The following is a 19,514-nucleotide window of genomic DNA, read 5'->3' as shown; positions in this document are numbered from 1 at the left end:
AGGTACAGTTGAGACAGACTAAAGATAATAAGTGATCCACGGTTAAACGGTTAAACTAGTGCATCACTGGTCTGGATAAGACTTTCAAGGCATCACGTCATGGAAAACAGACTTCCATGTAGTGTGCCAAGTCTTAGTTTGGACAAAGTTATTAATATTAGTAGTATCAGCTTTCATTTAGGGCTGGCACGATACCAGTATTGCAAGACTCGTTAGTATTGCGGCAAGGAAACAAAACACTGCGCTGATTTAACTTCTTTCAGAAAACAGCCCTAATGTTGGAAACAAACATGTCAGAGTCACATATATTTATTTTCCAAGCTATAGCACACAATATTTCACATACGCTAGGTTTTTACAAGGACCAAAGAGTTTGGAGGTTTCATTGTTGACAAGAAAAAAAAATTGATACTGGTATCGTCACAGCCCTACTTTCATTGCTACATAAAACGTGCCATGTCATGTACCATTAAAATTCTTCAATGAGATTTTCAACCCAAACTTGCGTAACTGACTTATTTGTACTGCCGTCAATGAGAGAGTTCCCCAAAAAATCTCCAGTAAGGATTTGGCCGCTGTGAGAGACAGTCAGAGATCAGGCTCTAGTCGTGGCTTGTTTCCAGAGTGGTAGCAGAAGGACAATACATTTCAGTATCATAACATGACATCATTTAAAAGGACACTAAAAGATAAACTCAGTATTTTAATGTGACAGACAAACTACATCCCATTCACCATATTCATACATTCAGATAAACCACTGAGTGATATAACAGGACACAGACACATTTTTTCCCCCATTCTAGATGTGAGTAGAAGGAGTGACAGGAGTACAAATTGCAGCTGATGTCAGCTCAGCGATGCCTCTGTATTACGGAGATATTTCACACACGATCAGAGAGAAACAGAGCAGTAAGAGCCTCGGTCTGTGCCAACAGACACAGGGTCACTCTGCTCTTTCCTTTCCATCCATCCCACTTACCCCTGTCGCCCTCTTCCCTGCCCCCCCAACTTTCACCTTATTTAATGTCACTTCTGTTCTCCCTCCATCCTCTTTTCCTCATATTCCCCATCTCCCTCTACTGTTCTCTCCTCCTTCCATCTCCCTCTCCAGCACTCATAAAAGCGAAGGGCCCAGAGCACTACATTGGGTTTCAATGTGAGGAGAGATCATCAAATGCCTTATAAAGCTCAGTCAGTCAGTCAGTCAGTCAGTCAGTCAGTCTGTGTGCAGTCAAGCAGAACAGAAAACAAGGGCATGTTAGTCTCTATAAATCCTTCGGTAGCAGAGCTGTGGAATGGCCCCAACAGAGACAACAGTAAAACTGCCTTTCATTGGAAGGTGATTCAAAGGAGGGCTCAGGCAGCCAGACATGTCCCACCATACAGGCTAGCAACAAATCCATTTTGACCTCCAACCTTAATCATGATCATATTCTTAACCTTTTCCTCGTGTATGGGTTGAAAATTGCAGATTTGGGCACTAACAAATGCCTAAATTGGAACGCAGTGGCAGTACAGTAACATGCTATACATGACAGAGCTCTGGCTTTGCGCTTCACAGTGCTTTATGGGATTTGACTGTTAGCCGAACTGAACTTGAGCACCTCGCGTGACAAGTTGCCCCAATCCCTCACACTAATTGGGCAACTTTAGCACATTTTTGGTTGCCTGAGTAAGGGAAATTCTGTAAATTAAGAGTACTCCATGTATTTTGAAAGATGAGATTGAGGATTATAATAAATACCGCTTTGATGTCATACAAGCTAGCCAAACACCTGTGAGTCCAAATGTGCACTTAACATTTCCATATCTATACAATCAATGTTTATGATCACTATGCTTGATGTACAGTGACAAGATGACATGGCCTCATACCCTGGGTTGTTCTGAACAGAAAGAGCCGGTTTGTCTATTGTGAAGAAAATTTGGCACGCCACACACACCTGAATGACGCATTTCTATGCGCACCAAAACTACGATCGGTTTCCCTGAATTGCATTGTGAAAGTCTTACACTAATGTTGTATTTTATAAGTTAGCTAGTCATGTTGGCAATGGAATATGATTTCAAATTATGCCCACCTGACCCAGATTGCAATGGATAATTTACTATTTTTTGGATTGCGCAAACTACAGTGGCTGTGTGAGGGTGGGGATAGTGTAGTTTTCCAAACCAAAAAAACTACAAGTGCGCTTGCTCTAGTTCCTCAACAGCACAGCTTGGAGAGCTCCACAAAGCACCTTAAAGTGGAAGACTCCTCTTTGAGTCATAAAAGTGCATTGAAATTACTTAGGAACAGTGCATTCTTGTGGCCACTTAGGGAAACCAGTTAGTCCTCTCAATCAAACTAGCCAATTAGTTGGCTTATGTTGCACCTACTCCACATTTTCCAGGAATATTCTTATCATGTTACTGAATGTATCCAAAGTATTGTCAGATTTCGTTAACAGATTTGTCAAAAAGAACAGTAAATGTACAGTGCCTTCAGAAACTAGTCATACCCCTTGACTTATTCCACACATTCAAAATTAGATTTGTTTTTCACTAACCCATCGACACACAATACCCCATTATGACAAAATTAAATGTTTGCGAATGTATTGAAAATGTCTCATTTACATAAGTATTCACACCCCTGAGTCAATACATGTTTGAATCACATTTGGCAGTGGTTACAGCTTCGAGGCATTCTGGGTAAGTCTAAGAGCTTTGCAAACTGGATTGTACAATATTTGCCCATTATTCTTTTAAAAATTCTTCAAGCTCTGTCAAACTGGTTGTTGATCATTGCTAAACAACCATGTTCAAGTCTTGCAGATTTAAAACCTCTTAAAACCTCTGAGTTAGAGGGTAGTATTTTCATTTTTGGAGAAAAAAAAACTATCCCGTTTTAAAACGGGATATTTTGTCAGGAAAAGATGCTAGAATATGCATATAATTGACAGCTTTGGATAGAAAACACTAACATTTCCAAAACTGTAAAGGAGTTGCTAAGCTAAGGTAACTGAGCTAAACGACTACCGCCCCGTAGCACTCACTTCCGTCATCATGAAGTGCTGAGAGAGAGACTACTCCCCCCTACCTGACACCCTAGACCCACTCCAATTTTCTTACCGCCCCAATAGGTCCACAGTCGACGCAATCGCAACCACACTGCCCTAACCCATCTGGACAAGAGGAATACCTATGTGAGAATGCTGTTCATCGACTACAGCTCAGCATTTAACACCATAGTGCCCTCCAAGCTCGTCATCAAGCTCGAGACCCTGGGTCTCGACCCCGCCCTGTGCAACTGGGTACTGGACTTCCTGACGGGCCGCCCCCAGGTGGTGAGGGTAGGCAACAACATTTCCACCCCGCTGATCCTCAACACTGGGGCCCCACATGGGTGCGTTCTGAGCCCTCTCCTGTACTCCCTGTTCACCCACGACTGCGTGGCCACGCACGCCTCCAACTCAATCATCAAGTTTGCGGACGACACAACAGTGGTAGGCTTGATTACCAACAACGACGAGACGGCATACAGGGAGGAGGTGAGGGCCCTTGGAGTGTGGTGTCAGGAAAATAACCTCACACTCAACGTCAACAAAACTAAGGAGATGATTGTGGACTTCAGGAAACAGCAGAAGGAGCACCCCCCTATCCACATCGATGGAACAGTGGTGGAGAGGGTAGTAAGTTTTAAGTTCCTCGGCGTACACATCACAGACAAACTGAATTGGTCCACCCACACAGACAGCATCGTGAAGAAGGCGCAGCAGCAATCGAGAGCATCCTGTCGGGCTGTATCACCGATTTCTAATACACAAAGAATATTTTTGAAAAAACTGAACATTTGCTATCTAACTGAGTGTCCTCATTGAAAACATCTGAAGTTCTTCAAAAGGTAAATTATTTTATTTGAAGGCTTTTCTTGTTTTTGTGAAAATGTTGCATGCTGAATGCTACGCTAAATGCTATGCTAAATGCTACGCTAAGTGCTCTTACACAAATGCTTGTTTTGCTATGGTTGAAAATAATATTTTGAAAATCTTAGATGACAGTGTTGTTAACAAAAGGCTAAGCTTGAGAGCTAGCATATTTATTTCATTTCATTTGCGATTTTCATGAATAGTTAGCGTTGCGTTATGGTAATGAGCTTGAGTCTGTATTCACGATCCCGGATTCGGGATGGGTAGACGCTAGAGGTTAACAAAATACTAAGCTGTGTTCCAATATATTTCACTTGTGATTTTCATGAATAGGAAGATTTTCTAGGAAGATTTATGTCCGTTGCGTTATGCTAATTAGTGTCAGATGATAACGGTCCCGTTCACGGGATGGGGTGTCACTACAGGTTAAGGATCCGCAAGGACGGTACCATATTCTCGGTACCATTTGAAAGGAAACACTGAAGTTTGTGGAAATGTGAAAGTAACGTAGGAGAATAACACAATAGATCTGGTAAAAGAAAAATAATCTAACGTTATTTTGTATTTTTGAAATGCAAGAGAAAGGCCATAATGTATTATTCCAGGCCAGTTGCAATTTAGATTTGCCACTAGATGGCCGCAGTGCATGCGCAAAGTGTTAACTTGATCCAATGAACCATTGCATTTCTGTTCAAAATGTTGTATCAAGACTGCCCAAATGTGCCTAATTTGTTTATTTGTAACTTTATGTTCAAAATTGTGCACTCCCCACAAACAATAGCATGGTATTATTTCACTAATAGCTACTGTTAATTGGACAGTGCAGTTAAGACTAACAAGAATTTAAGCTTTTTGCCCATATCAGATATATCTATGTCCTGAGAAATGTTCTTGTTACTTACAACCTCATGCTAATCGCATTAGCCTACATTAGCTGAACCGTCCCATGGACGGGACACCAATCCCGAAGAGGTATACTCTTTAAGGATTGAAATAAATCCTTACTTCAATTTCTAACTTAAACAAGGGCCAAATGTAGCTTGAGCATAGGTGGAATGAAGAGGCCTACACTGCTAACCAATCAGAACCAAGAGTGATTCCTAGTTGCATCTGGCCACAGCGGTGGTGGTGTGGTTGCTGCTTCAACTGGTCGGCTGTGGCCAAACCTAAACACTTGTTAGCCCTGAGGCCTGTCAACTCCTTTAACAAGGCTACAGAGAGGAAGCGCATACACGCACACACCGGCTTTCACAGAGGCCATTTAAGGGTGAGAGAGTTGGTGTGTGTGTGTGTGTGTGTGTGTGTGTGGGCATGTATTACTATCCTCATGGGTACTGGAAATCCCCAGAAGTCCCCGCAAGGATAGTTAAACATTGTGCACATCCTCACGAGGACAAAGGCTATTTAAGTTTAGGGGTAAGGTTAGGATTAGGGAAAACAGTTCCCCAAAAGGATAGTAAAACATATGCTTGTGTGTGTGTGTTTGAAGTGTGTAAGAGGAGAAGCAGGGAAAAAACAGACGGTCCTGTACTGTAACGCACCTCAGGCTGGATGGCTTTGAACACTGGAGCGTCCATGAGTGTGATCTGACCCTGGAGAAAGAGACAGAGAGACAAGACAAAGAAAGAAGACAGAGAGAGAGGGGAGAATGGGAGATGCGGAGCTGTAATTTGGGCCACAGATTTGGAATGAAGAGTTGACCAGACATCATTGCAGTGCTTTCCAAACTTTATTCAATATTTCCAGAATAACCAGGAGAAATCCCATATTTTGGGGAGAAGTAGCATAGCGGTTACAGCTAGTTCAAAAATATGTCGATCTGCCATTGAGAAAGGCACTCAAGGGCATTTTCATCGAAAAGGACCCACGAGCACCAACACGTGAAGTTAATAAGGGCATATCAAATTGGGTGTCAAATGAATGCTAAAAAAAACATTTTTGGGAAATGAAGGCATACATGTGAAGTCGGAAGTTTACATACACCTTAGCCAAATACATTTAAATTCAGTTTTTCACAATTCCTGACATTTATTCAGAGTAATAATCCCAGTTCTTGGGTCAGTTCAGATGTCCACTTTATTTTAAGAATGTAAAATGTAATAATGTAATAGTAGAGAATGATTTATTTCAGCTTTTGTTTCTTTCATCACATTTCCAGTGGGTCAGAAGTTTACATGCTACCAAATGCTAATTGAGTGTAAGGTCTTTAAATTGTTTAACTTGGGTCAAGCGTGTCAGGTAGCATTCCACGAGCTTCCCACAATAAGTTGGGTGAATTTTGGCCCATTCCTCCTGACAGAGCTGGTGTAACGGAGTCAGGTTTGTAGGCCTCCTTACTCGCACATGCTTTCAGTTCTGCCCACAAATTCTCTATAGGATTGAGGTCAGGGATTTGTGATGGCCACTCCAATACCTTGACTTTGTTGTCCTTAAGCCATTTTGCCACAGCTTTGGAAGTATGGATGGGGTCATAGTCCATTTGGAAGACCCATTTGCATCCAAGCTTTAACTTCCTGACGGACGTCTTGAGATGTTGCTTCAATATATCCACATAATTTACTTCCTCATGATGCCATCTATTTTGTGAAGTGCACCAGTCCCTCCTGCAGCAAAGCACCCCCACAACATGATGCTGCCACCCCTGGTGATTCACAGTTGGGATGGTGTTCTTCTACCTGCAAGACTCCCCCTTTTTCCTCCATTGTTATGGTCATCATGGCCAAACAGTTCTATTTTTGTTTCATCAGACCAGAGGACATTTCTCCAAAAAGTGTGATCTTTGTCCCCATGTGCAGTTGCAAACCGTAGTCTGGATTTTTTATGGTGGTTTTGCAGCAGTGGCTTCTTCCTTGCCGAGCGTCCTTTCAGGTTATGTCGATATAGGACTTGTTTTACTGTGGATATAGATACTTTTGTACTTGTTTCCTGCAGCATCATCACAACGTCCTTTGCTGTTGATCTGGGATTGATTTGCACTTTTCACACCAAAGTACGTTCATCTCTAGGAGACAGAACGCGTCTCCTTCCTGAGTGGTATGACAGCTGCGTGGTCCCATGGTGTTTATACTTGCGTACTATTGTTTGTACAGATGAACGTGGTACCTTCAGACGTTTGGAAATTGCTCCCAAGGATGAACCAAACTTGTGGGAGGTCTCCAATTTTTTTTTATGCGGTCTTGGCTATTTCTTTAGATTTTCTCATGATGTCAAACAAAGAGGCATTGAGTGTGAAGGTAGGCCTTGAAATACATCCACAGGTACACCTCCAATTGACTCAAATTATGTCAATTAGCCTATCAGATGCGTCTTAAGCCATGACATCATTTTCTGGAATTTTCCAAGCTGTTTAAAGGCACAGTCAACTTATGACCCACTGGAATTGTGATACAGTGAAATAATCTGTCTGTAAACAATTATGGAAAAATTACTTGTGTCATGCACAACGTAGATGTCCTAACCGACTTGCAAAAACTACAGTTTGTTAACAAGACATTTGTGGAGTGGTTGAAAAACAAGTTTTAATGACTCCAACCTAAGTGTATGTAAACTTCCGACTTCAACTGTAGATACATTTTTCAACCATTTCCATACCAAAAAAATGTGGCTTAAGTAAAGACTTGGATTTCTGGATAAACAGATGGAAAAGGGGTCTCAGAAAACATCTACCAGAAAAAGCCAAAGGCTATCAGAAATACATCAAAACAATAATTATGAAGTGAAACTATTATCAACACTTCTATTTAGTTTGAGAAATTGTTCACATTCTTTAAGATTAAGATTCCCTTGTAATTCCATTAGCATTTTTAAGATATTTTCTCATTTCTCTCTCTCTCTCTCATGAGAGGTTAAAAGTTTACAGAAATAACAAGTAATGGTTGACCGACCAGTTAGTTACTGAGATACCGTTACGAGATCCCGAGGCCCATTGTCAAGCCATGGGCCTCGGGGGGGGGGGGGGGGGGGGGGTCAGTGACCAACAGATGTACATCTGTACTCCAAGTCATCCATAGATTAGGGCCTAATTTATTTATTTCAATAGACTAATATCCTTATATGAACTTCAACGCAGTAAAATCTTAAATTGTTGCACGTTGCGTTTATATTTTTGTTCTCACATAAGTGTATTATCTACAGCACTGAACTCTACTCTGCTGGATTGTACTGTACTCTACTGTGTTATCCAAACTTGAGAATGTCATTGATATTCATAATTATGCATTTCGGTATCGTACAGATGAGGGACCCATGATGTAATTCCATTATCGGGTGTAAATTCACTTCACTTCCTTAATAATCAAAATATATATTTTCAAACTCAAGGTGCCATGTCATAGTTGACACCCCATTCTTTCTGCAGACACCTATGAATCTTAATTCGGAGCGGATATCTAGTTTTAGGAAAACGTGGTCGCATACAACCCGGAGAGAGATTTTAGATTAATTCTGCACAGATGTTCCACTAAATTAGTTTATGTACATTTTTCCGTGGAAATTGTAAAAGTAGTACTTGTATGGTTTGTTAAACTTTGAAATTTGTTTGAAATACATTTAAAACAATTACCCTGATTAAGACAGTTTGGCATTCGAAACGCTGGTTATAAAATTATAGCATTAGAGCTCCTAAATCGTAATTTCGCTACCGTGGCATTGCTCCGGTGTCTCAGGTAGAGTGGGATATACAAAAAACACATTTCCATTTCACACCATACACTTGTACAGGTTACACACTCTCACATTTGTGAAACAGGACAAATATAAGCACCCCCTATTTGATCTTTGAACATGAAAGGGTAGTGCTCCCTGTCTGTCTAGCTGGGTAGTGCAAGGCAGGGGAGAGGACTCCCAACAGTGAGAAGAGTGGCTCAAACTAGAGTTATGCCTAGAACATAGAGTATGGAACCTTCCTAAATACTTAACCAGAGGACCTGTGTCAGCGATAAAGAGCTGCTGCACTAAATCACATCAAAAAACAGCTGCGTTGCAGTAATGCTCTAACCGTACTGCCTGCAGAAAAACCAGTCAGACATTGGATCTAAATCTCCGATAAATAATATACAGCGCTTTGGCTTTTCAGGGAAAAGCAGGTAAATGACAGGCCATTCGTTATACTCTACAGAGTGATCGTCTATAATACGCAGTGAGCTGGTTTATGTTGTCTGACGTCATGGAAACTGACTGTCTAGGATATTAAGGCAGACTGTTTTGATCCATCTGAGGCTGGGAGCTGTAGCTTTTAGATAGGCCTTGTTCTATTGAGCATGTCAGAGGAAATTAGGGCGAGTGTCCCCTCCTGCCAACACACATCAATTCTTACTGAACTCACCCACTTACACCTCCTTCTAAAAGACTGTCCAAGATGCATCATTGTCATTCCCCTTCCCTCGTGTCTCACGGTCACATAAGTCATATTCCTTACACACACAAACACAATATGTTGGATAGGTAGCTACTTACTGCATACTCCTCCGGGGTGACCTTCAGGACATCGAAGACGACGGCATCAAAACTCTTCTTCAGTTCAGAACCCTTCTCACTGAGAGACTCTGAGCTGCTGCTCTTCTGGAGACATGCACGTTAGGACAGGGAACATGGGAAACTAAAAGCTCAAAGGAATAGGGATTTGATTGACACCCACAATGCTCTTTATAGTAGTGTTTCCCAAACACTCTCCTGGGGGAACACTACAGTGCACTTATGTTCAAGCCCTGCACGGACACAGAAATTAAAGGGATACTTCAGGATTTTGGCAAGAGGCCTTTTCTACTTCCTTTATGTACTAAAAACGGTATCTACGAGTTCATCTAACTCTGGGGAAGTAGATAAAGGGCTTCATTGCCAAAATGTATAATTAGAATGTAAGGAGTTTAGGGGATAAAAGGTGTGTCTCACCTCAGAGGCAGTTGTGATGCCTGATTGGCCATTGGGGAGGTCCATCATTCCCACACCATCAGTCTGTTAGTGCAGGAGACCACTCCTCATCCTCATCCTCAGTGTGCGCACTCTGGAGACACAAACAATTACAATGACAAAGAGAAACTACATGTAAACCCATGTCTGCTAAATGACTAAAATGTAAAAATCTAATGCTAAATTTATCAGACCCTGGATCAACAGTGCCACCTTGTGGATGAAACTGGTAAGAAATTCACTTCAGATGTGGAGAGAGATAGACGAGAACGAGAGAGAAACACATGAGACGAGAAGGATGAGCAGAGAGACGAGAAAGATTGTTTCTACGGTATAAATATGACTATTTCTCTCTATACCATTTGTATTTCATTAACCTTTGACTATTGGATATTCAGTATAGCTTCCGTCCCTCTCCTCGCTACTCCCTTGGCTTGAACCAGGAACACAACGACAACAGCGACCCTCGAAGCAGCGTTACCCATGCAGAGCAAGGGAAACAACCATTCCAAGGCTCAGAGTAGAAAAATGTGTAGAAAATACACCCGGTTGATTAAATACACTTTTCCTGACATCATAAAAATATTTTATAACACACGTCATAAACACAAATATGGCTGCTGGGCCTCCCAAGTGGTGCAGTGGTCTAAGGCTGTGCCACTAGAGATTCTGGGTTCGAGTCAAGGCTCTGTCGCAGGCGGCCACGACCGGGAGACCCATGTGGCGGCGCACAACTGGCCCAGCGTCACCCGGGTTTGGCCGGGCAGGGATGTCCTTGTCCCATCGCGACTGCTGTGGAGAGCAAGGCGCAGTGCACGCTGACACGGTTGCCAGATGTACGGTGTTACCTCCGACACATTGGTGCGGCTGGCTTCTGGGTTAAGTGGGCATTGTGTCAAGAAGAAGTGGGGTTTGGATGGGTTGTGTTTTCGGGCGATGCATGGCTCTTGACCGTTGCCTCTCCCGAGTCCGTACGGGAGTTGCAGCAATGAGACAAGACTAACTACCAATTGGATACCACGAGATTGGGGAGGAAAAGGGCTAAAAAAATATTTATTTATTAATCTGGCTGCTGATAAGTAGAGCCACACACAGAGATGAGTCCACATTAACACAGCATCTCAGAGCTCTGATGAACACATCGCCCCCTCCTAGATCCCAGTTGGTCGAGCGACATCGCATCGCCTGTTAGACTGTTGGATAATGCGCTTTGTATTTGGGAATGTGTGGATCAGCTGATGTTCCTGCCTCTGAGCAATCCGGAGATGAACCAGACAGCTCCTGAATGGAGAAGAGGGGGGGTAGAGGGATGAAGCCTCATGTTGGGGCATGTAGCAGGGGAAGTGTTGAAGAGGAAAGATTGGGGCCCCTGGAAACACAATGACTCATCATCCTGACTCAACAGCCAGGCCTAGCAAGTCCCTCTAAATCCCCTCCCCTGTTCTCTATCCCAGGGCCCTCCAACCCCCTTCCCGGAGAGCTACTATCCTGTAGGTTTTCCCTCCAACCCTAATCTAGCACATTATAATAATTAGCTGGTTCATAAACTGAATCTGGTTTGTTACAACTGGGGTTGGAGCGAAAACACTACTAAAAATGATATTATTTGATTAAAAACATGCTTTCTCCCTCATTGGATTGCTGTTCCCCGTTCTGAAACATCCATGCGCTGTGTGAACAATAGCAAAGTTAACCAGCATAATGGTGTTGAGAACAATGTGGCAGAGGCAGCAGCAGAGTTACGAAACGAGAAAACAGCCCTTGCCTTGATTGTCAAAGTGAGGAGAGATGAAGCCAACTTAATTAGGTCTAAAAATCAATAGCTTAAGTTCAAAAGTGCCTTTATAAATCATCCATAAATAAATACAGAAATAAAGACTGAGTTTGTTTAATAGCCTACTGATTCTGTGAGCACCAAGCCTCACACAACTACATGCCGGATAAACTATTTCACAAATCTGTCTACTGTTATACTTTGCTGTGCTGTAATAAAGGCTATACACACCCCCCCCCCCCCCCCCATTAGAACAGCCTCTCTGGTATTATTTATACTTTTATTTAGTGTTGTTTACACTGTTCCAAATTGTCAGAAAAACTATTTATAATAACCCTCCATTTGTTTATCTCATTGTTATTATGATCATCATTACCATAATAAGTCATGTCATAATTAGCAGGCTTAGGATAGCAGCCTTTAAAAACCACCACCGGGCTGCATTCCGTAACTCACTTAGGCCTATATTTCAATGGTTATATAGGCTACTGTACCAATCAATCATTCATTCGTTCATGGCATCACACAGCATGAGTCAGTCATGATTTTAAATGCAATCAAGCATTTTAGTTTTAAAACAAAATAAATTGAATAATTAGCGTAAACAATAAATAGGAATTTATGCCATGTTTTTAGTCTTTGCTGTAATAAATGTGTTTACATTGTTCCAAATGGTCAGAAATATGACAATATAATTTAACAGCACCCGTTTGGCACACATAATATGCACACAGTGCTTGGTCCTTTTTCTTGATCTCCAGTATTTTCCACAACTAGTCAAATTTATTCCACACATCTGACTTCCCCATTACCTCCCGAGCAACCAGTGAACATTCCCCCGTTTTGAGTTTGTCACGCCCTCTGCATCCATTTTTCTGTCAATGTGTAATTTTTCTGAGTTTATTATAACCAATTTATTGATGCGATTATGATAGGGCCTGACCTATAGCCTATTGGTCACATGCATGTGATGCATACATGTCACATAAAGAGAGCAAGAGTTGAGGGATTGTTTTTCCTAAACAAATGAGTGATTTTGGTATCAGAACTTGTAATTACGTTGCAGCTTCAGCAACATGGACAGTGTGGTAAACACTGTTGATGTTCTGTGGTGGTCGCTGCAGCAGGGAGGAGAACACAACACTATAAACACTGTTGATGTTCTGTGGTGGTCGCTGCAGCAGGGAGGAGAGACAACACTATAAACACTGTTGATGTTCTGTGGTGGTCGCTGCAGCAGGGAGGAGAGACACCACTATAAACACTGTTGATGTTCTGTGGTGGTCGCTGCAGCAGGGAGGAGAGAGACACAACACTATAAACACTGTTGATGTTCTGTGGTGGTCGCTGCAGCAGGGAGGAGAGACACCACTATAAACACTGTTGATGTTCTGTGGTGGTCGCTGCAGCAGGGAGGAGAGACACAACACTATAAACACTGTTGATGTTCTGTGGTGGTCGCTGCAGCAGGGAGGAGAGACAACACTATAAACACTGTTGATGTTCTGTGGTGGTCGCTGCAGCAGGGAGGAGAGACAACACTATAAACACTTGATGTTCTGTGGTGGTCGCTGCAGCAGGGAGGAGAGAGACACAACACTATAAACACTGTTGATGTTCTGTGGTGGTCGCTGCAGCAGGGAGGAGAGAGACACAACACTATAAACACTGTTGATGTTCTGTGGTGGTCGCTGCAGCAGGGAGGAGAGACACAACACTATAAACACTGTTGATGTTCTGTGGTGGTCGCTGCAGCAGGGAGGAGAGACACAACACTATAAACACTGTTGATGTTCTGTGGTGGTCGCTGCAGCAGGGAGGAGAGAGACACAACACTATAAACACTGATGATGTTCTGTGGTGGTCGCTGCAGCAGGGAGGAGAGACAACACTATAAACACTGTTGATGTTCTGTGGTGGTCGCTGCAGCAGGGAGGAGAGAACACTATAAACACTGTTGATGTTCTGTGGTGGTCGCTGCACCAGGGAGGAGAGAACACTATAAACACTGTTGATGTTCTGTGGTGGTCGCTGCAGCAGGGAGGAGAGACAACACTATAAACACTGTTGATGTTCTGTGGTGGTCGCTGCAGCAGGGAGGAGAGAACACTATAAACACTGTTGATGTTCTGTGGTGGTCGCTGCAGCAGGGAGGAGAGACAACACTATAAACACTGTTGATGTTCTGTGGTGGTCGCTGCAGCAGGGAGGAGAGAGACACAACACTATAAACACTGTTGATGTTCTGTGGTGGTCGCTGCAGCAGGGAGGAGAGAGACAACACTATAAACACTGTTAATGTTCTGTGGTGGTCGCTGCAGCAGGGAGGAGAGACAACACCATAAACACTGTTGATGTTCTGTGGTGGTCGCTGCAGCAGGGAGGAGAGACAACACCATAAACACTGTTGATGTTCTGTGGTGGTCGCTGCAGCAGGGAGGAGAGACACAACACTATAAACACTGTTGATGTTCTGTGGTGGTCGCTGCAGCAGGAGACGACAACGGGTGCTAGTCAGTCACAGTCATTTCAGCCCGACACAATCAAATCTATTGCGGTCGGACTCACTCGTCATTTGTGTGTTAATTATTTAATCAAACAGTGCATTTGAAAGCATCAGACAATCTCAGTGCATGTGTCTATATGGAAAAATACACGTTTTAAAATGCTGACCTTGCCTCACTCCCTCTCCTGTTGACCTGTCACTCAACAAACCTTCTCTCCTCACCCTCAACTCTTCAGCCAGTGGGCCCGGTCTCCTCCCTCCTTCTCATGTGCCCATCTTGTCCTCTAAGCCCCAGGGAGCTCATCTACAACAGAAAGTAGCTGAAACTGAAAACCATATGGTCATCTGCCTCTACTCAGGGTGTGTGTGTTTACAAATACGGGGCATGTGCGTGAGAGCAACAGATGCCTCACACCCACAGAGAAATAACAGCCACTGACGGACTGCACAAACACTGATCTGAGGAAAGAGCAGAGCCACAGCATTCTGCCACCTTCACTGACTCATTCCACCTAGAAAGGGTCAGGCCAGTCACTGACCCAATGTGAGCTGTCCTATAATCTCATCTCTCCAACAATCACATTCTATAGTTTAAGTCAGTCAGTCTGGCTCAGTGATGCGTCACGAGTCCCCACAGACAAATAGGTGTGTGACAGTTAGCTGTGCAGTGCCACTGCTTATGAGACAAGCTGTGTGTGTGTGTGTGTGTGTGTGTGTGTGAGAGATCGGGGTCAGCTGCTGCATCCAGTAAATGAACAGGCATGTGACAGTGTGAGGTCATGCCTGTCAGTGAAAAGCTGTGAGTGTAGTATAGCCAGCAGTCCCCCAGCAGTGCAGGACTGGGTCTATGACACCCTTAATGTGTGGCTTTTCTCATACACTAATGCTAAGCTAAATCCTACAGATCACAGTAAATCATATGCATCTCTAATAAGCTTTCATTTCTGCAGACAGATAAGCCTAGTTGTAGAAACATTGAGCATCTAAAGCAGCACTGTGTTGTGTCTATGCCAGCCAGTCTCATGCATTTATAAACTGTGCAGACTGCACAGGCCCAAAGTGGGTCAGTGTGCTCACTATGCTGAGCACACTGAGAAACACATGATAGCATACATCTCTTTTATAGTCTTACAGCCAGAGCGAATAGCATTAACATTAGTCCATTTTTATCAAGTGCCATTGCTGATCAGTTAGTAATGGTGACATTAACATGTAGCCTAGGCAAACTCAGGGGGGGTATTGAACAGGAGCTGAGAGGGGCCACTGAGCCAGTCACACACAATAATGACTCAAACACACAGCATGTGGCTGCATGCCTGCCACTGTAAGCAGGTCGATACACACTGTCACACAGCAGGTTAGTGGCACAAGAGAGGTGTGAGTGTCCTGTTATTCAGGACGGTGTCTGAGCACACGCCATCCACAGTGAAAGCTTCTTCACACCATCACTTAACATGCCATTGGTTCCCCCTGAGCCAGGGGGAAGGAAGCTCAGAGTGGGGAAGGAAGCTCAGATTCACATTAGAAAAGGGGGCTGCTGGTCCCAAGAGAGACCCTCATCAAGTAGGCCGTCTCATCTACGTGAGCGTTTTATGGCAACACAGCTAGAGGGGACACACACAGTTTGCAGAATCCAGTCATTTGCCAAGGCAGCTCACGCCACCTGCCTGCATCTTGGTTGCCTAGCAACCATGGTGCTTTTCTACAGACAGAAAACCAAATGACGACTTTGCCTCACAAACACCTCAGCATCCCAGTGAAACATGATTATTAATAATCTGCAACAGACAGGCGGCAAGAGCCAATGGGAGGGCAGACTGGCCAAGGGCAGACAGACGGTTTAAAAAGGCCAACCCCAGGGGAGAGTTCCTATTGACTGAGTGGGAGTAACAGGAGGTCACTGGAGAACATTAACAGAGATGGATGATTGACAGCTGATAGTGGAAATGATCAGGGCATAAAGCCACAACCAGCCAAATGCTGGGTAAAAATCACAATGGCGGTGAAGTTTCAGTCCCTGGTGTTGAAAAGTATGATGGTGATGGAGATTGAGAAGTAGAGTCTGTGCTGCTCTAACACACTATCACAACACTCAAACAACCCCAGGTAGACACGCCCACGCCCGCCTGCCCAGGTAGACCTACCTACTTGTGTGCGCGTGTCTACATACGCATGTGTGTGCGCATATCTACGTACTTATCTACGCACACGCAGATGTACACACGAGCACGTAGATGTACACACACACACACACGAGCACGTAGATGTACACACACACACACACACACACACACACACACACACCGACACAGGAGGCGGCATGCTTGCTGTTAGCCTGGCTCCAGCCCATTTGCGAAAAATACACTGGTCCCTAATCAGTAGCTCTGACCTTGGTAGTGAGATATGGCTTTTTTTAGCCGCATGCATGCGCACACAGACACAGGCACCCTATCCCCTCCCGGTCCCCCTCTCCAGTTGATAATTAGAGCTCAGGCTGTGCAGCCAGTCTGTTCTCCTCACCTCTCCTAGCCTGGCAGTGGCACATTCCGCCAGTGAGACAGACACAGCCGCATCTATGATAAACCAACACTGACACCAACACTCAGACCAGAACCGGGTTCTTTCTACAGATCCTGACACCAGCAGCCTATGGAGGGGGAAAACTAATAGATGCAGAGGGACAGACAGACAGAGGAAGAGGTTAGGGTCCCAGAGCAGAAGGCTGTCACGTGTGAGTTGTGCACACTGTGTGTGTGTGTGTGTAACATGTGCACAAGTCTGGCCTGATTTGTGGGTCACAGGGGAGCAGCCAGCCTGGCCTCATCCCAGCTTCTCCTGCTGAAGACTGGAGGCCGGAGCTCAGCGACAGACAAGAAGGAATAGAGGGAGGAAATGTGGTACAGCAGCAGCAGTAGTCAGTACAGATTGTTGTGGAGAGTCAGTCAGGTAATGTGTAAAGTAATAAGGCATGGGAACAATAGCCAGAAGAGCGGTCACTGAATCGTACTCATAGGAAACCGGCTGAGATCTCCATCTGCTCCTTTATGAGTCTTAAAAGGGTTTTATCTGTCTACACTATAGACACGCAGGACATCAAGGATCCTTAAGCATCCAACTTCAACGTTCCAAGCCTAAATCATATCAGTGAGACAGTCAACTGTCAAGTGAAGCTACAACTAGGGGTAAATCCATCTGAAGTCAATCACTTTTTGACCACACCCTTTTTGATTTGAACAAAACCTTCCATACATATTTGTCCATTGTAGAAGTTGTCAGAAAGTTACTTTTTGGATCGGAATGCCCAAACATTCAAGAGATAAAATATGCTCAAAGTTGACCTATTTTGCATTCCCCACCATATCCATGTCTTCATCACTACATAAACAGTTGCGATTTAAATCATTTAGAAAGCTTAACAGTTGTCACCATTTCATTATTTTATACAAAAAAAAATACTTTTTTACTATGTCAATTATCTAAAAACGTCTCAAATCTTTTATTTTTTCTATCAAGAAATAAAGTATAGTTTGATAACCCTGTTTGTCAGCTTTTAAATGATATCAAACCGTTTAACCGTTGAACTATTCCAGTGATCAAGACATTGATGTCTCATGGCATGGTATGCAAAATGGGTCAACTTTGAGGACCTCCATCTCCAGAAAGTTCTGGCATTCAGGTCCAAAGTCACTTTGACCAGTTGGTCAAAATGGGCAAACATGTATGGAAAGGTTTGTTTCAATCAAAAGGGATTCTGTCAAAAAGTCACTTAATTCATATTTATTTACCTCTAGAATAATGTGGGTTAATAACAGCAGCATTACCCCATCCCACTCCCATCACAACGTTAAATGCATATTGCCTCTAGCTATCAGGCTCAGCTGACATGAATGCCAATAGCAGGGACGTTATTAAGGCCATTGTGATCCTCTGTGTGTGTGTCATGGTTTCCGTTAGCCGGTAAATGCTGGCTTTTGGACCAACAAAAATAAATAAACCCATTGCAAAATAAAGCTTTTTAGTCATTGATGGAAATACTGTAACAGTTGATATGCTCCAACTTCAAAGGCAAATATACTTCATAGGCTAATAATGCTTGGAAACGTGTTAGTTGTGTGAGCACGCGTTTCCATTTTTACTCCCGCAGAAGATATACAACTATTATATTTGAAGTTTTATTACTGCATAGGCAACTTGTTCTTCTGGGCTAAATGTTTTTTGTTTTTTTTTAAATGATATTCATTTATTATCGCAGGTATGAAGACAGGCAATGTTTTGCTTTTCAATAACACCTGTCATATTTACAGACTAATTTCTACTCTGTTAAAATGAATTACAATAATCTAAATGTGATTTAGAGCACAGTGGCTGGACGCTCTAATGCGTTTCGCACCCAAAGCATATGGATGTCTGGTATATTTCTCAAATACCCAGTAAATCAAAATCTTCTCGGTCACGTTGTCTGGCTCCAAATTTTCTTGACGGAAACCCTGGTGTGTGTACTTGTTTTCCAACCTTATCCGGATGTCCTAGCCCAATGTCCTAGCAAATCACTCCAATGTCCTGAAAGGGTATGAAAACTTTTTTTCATGTCCTGAATTTGTTTAAATGGCATTTTAAAAACTTACGGGGTTAGGGAAAATAGGACTTAATTGTCAAACATTTTTACTCCCCAAAACATCCAGAAATTTCACAAAGGTGTGAGTGTGTGTGACACATCATTGATCCATGGCGCTATAGATTAGGAACAACCTCTCCTGGACTGCAGTTGACAAAATCAGTCAGTCAGTCACCATCTCTTCATAGTTAGATACAGTAATATCATTGTTCAACATAGACCAACAGACTAAGCAGTGGTTACCCCATATCAGTGACTGATTCCTGAAATCAATTGACAGTTCAAAGCAGAGATAGTGTGGAATGTGTGTGTCCTACCTAGGGCAGTCATGAAATGTTGTCTAATAAATGCATGTAATAATGCCTACACCATCACAATAAATACATGACTTATTTTAGACAGGTCTAAAGAAAAATGAAGAAAATGTAGTCTATTTCAGAAGAACAGAATAGCATACTGAGCTGTCCTTATGTTAGGCCCTGATCTGGCCATTCCGTATGGCTGTGGGTAACACTAGTTCATTTAGAAGACAAGATTTGCTTAGAACATTCTTTTATAGTATGAAAAAAACTATTGAACAAAGATGAATAAAATGGAAAGGATATTTTCTCCAAACGATTTGAGGGAGTGTGCAGATGTGGATACAGGTCCTCATTTATGCTTAAATGTAATTAATTTAGTTAATTATGCAACTTTAGTTGTGATAAAAATGTTGGCCTATACGTTTGGATTTTTAATACATTCTAACAATGCATGATGCGACTAATGATGATTTGAAAAAAGTTGCATGAAAAGGCA

At 43.0% G+C, this 19,514-nt stretch overlaps 1 protein-coding gene across 7 annotated transcripts in view; it reads right to left on the bottom strand.

Annotated features, from left to right (window-relative positions):
* The window catches only part of ralgps2 (Ral GEF with PH domain and SH3 binding motif 2), a 138,044-nt gene that overhangs the window by 90,869 nt on the left and 27,661 nt on the right, over nt 1-19,514 (bottom strand). For 4 of the 7 annotated variants that reach the window (XR_016496285.1, XR_016496287.1, XM_021604203.3 and 1 more), the window contains exons 2-4: nt 9,804-9,915; nt 9,369-9,473; nt 5,456-5,506 (exon numbers count right to left, since the gene is read on the bottom strand). Coding sequence is in view for 4 of the 7 variants with exons in the window: in XM_021604203.3 (XP_021459878.1) it covers nt 5,456-5,506; nt 9,369-9,473; nt 9,804-9,851 (204 nt within the window). In the remaining 3 variants the exon portion in view is untranslated. The remainder of the gene's footprint in view (nt 1-5,455; nt 5,507-9,368; nt 9,474-9,803; nt 9,916-19,514) is intronic. The other 3 variants (XR_016496286.1, XM_021604204.3, XM_090235832.1) reach the window with 1 other exon arrangement.

This window comes from Oncorhynchus mykiss, chromosome 5, assembly GCF_057628025.1.
Source record: "Oncorhynchus mykiss isolate SJ-2025 chromosome 5, ASM5762802v1, whole genome shotgun sequence".
Classification (NCBI taxonomy): domain Eukaryota; kingdom Metazoa; phylum Chordata; class Actinopteri; order Salmoniformes; family Salmonidae; genus Oncorhynchus; species Oncorhynchus mykiss.
This window is presented reverse-complemented; position numbering and strand designations above follow the sequence as displayed.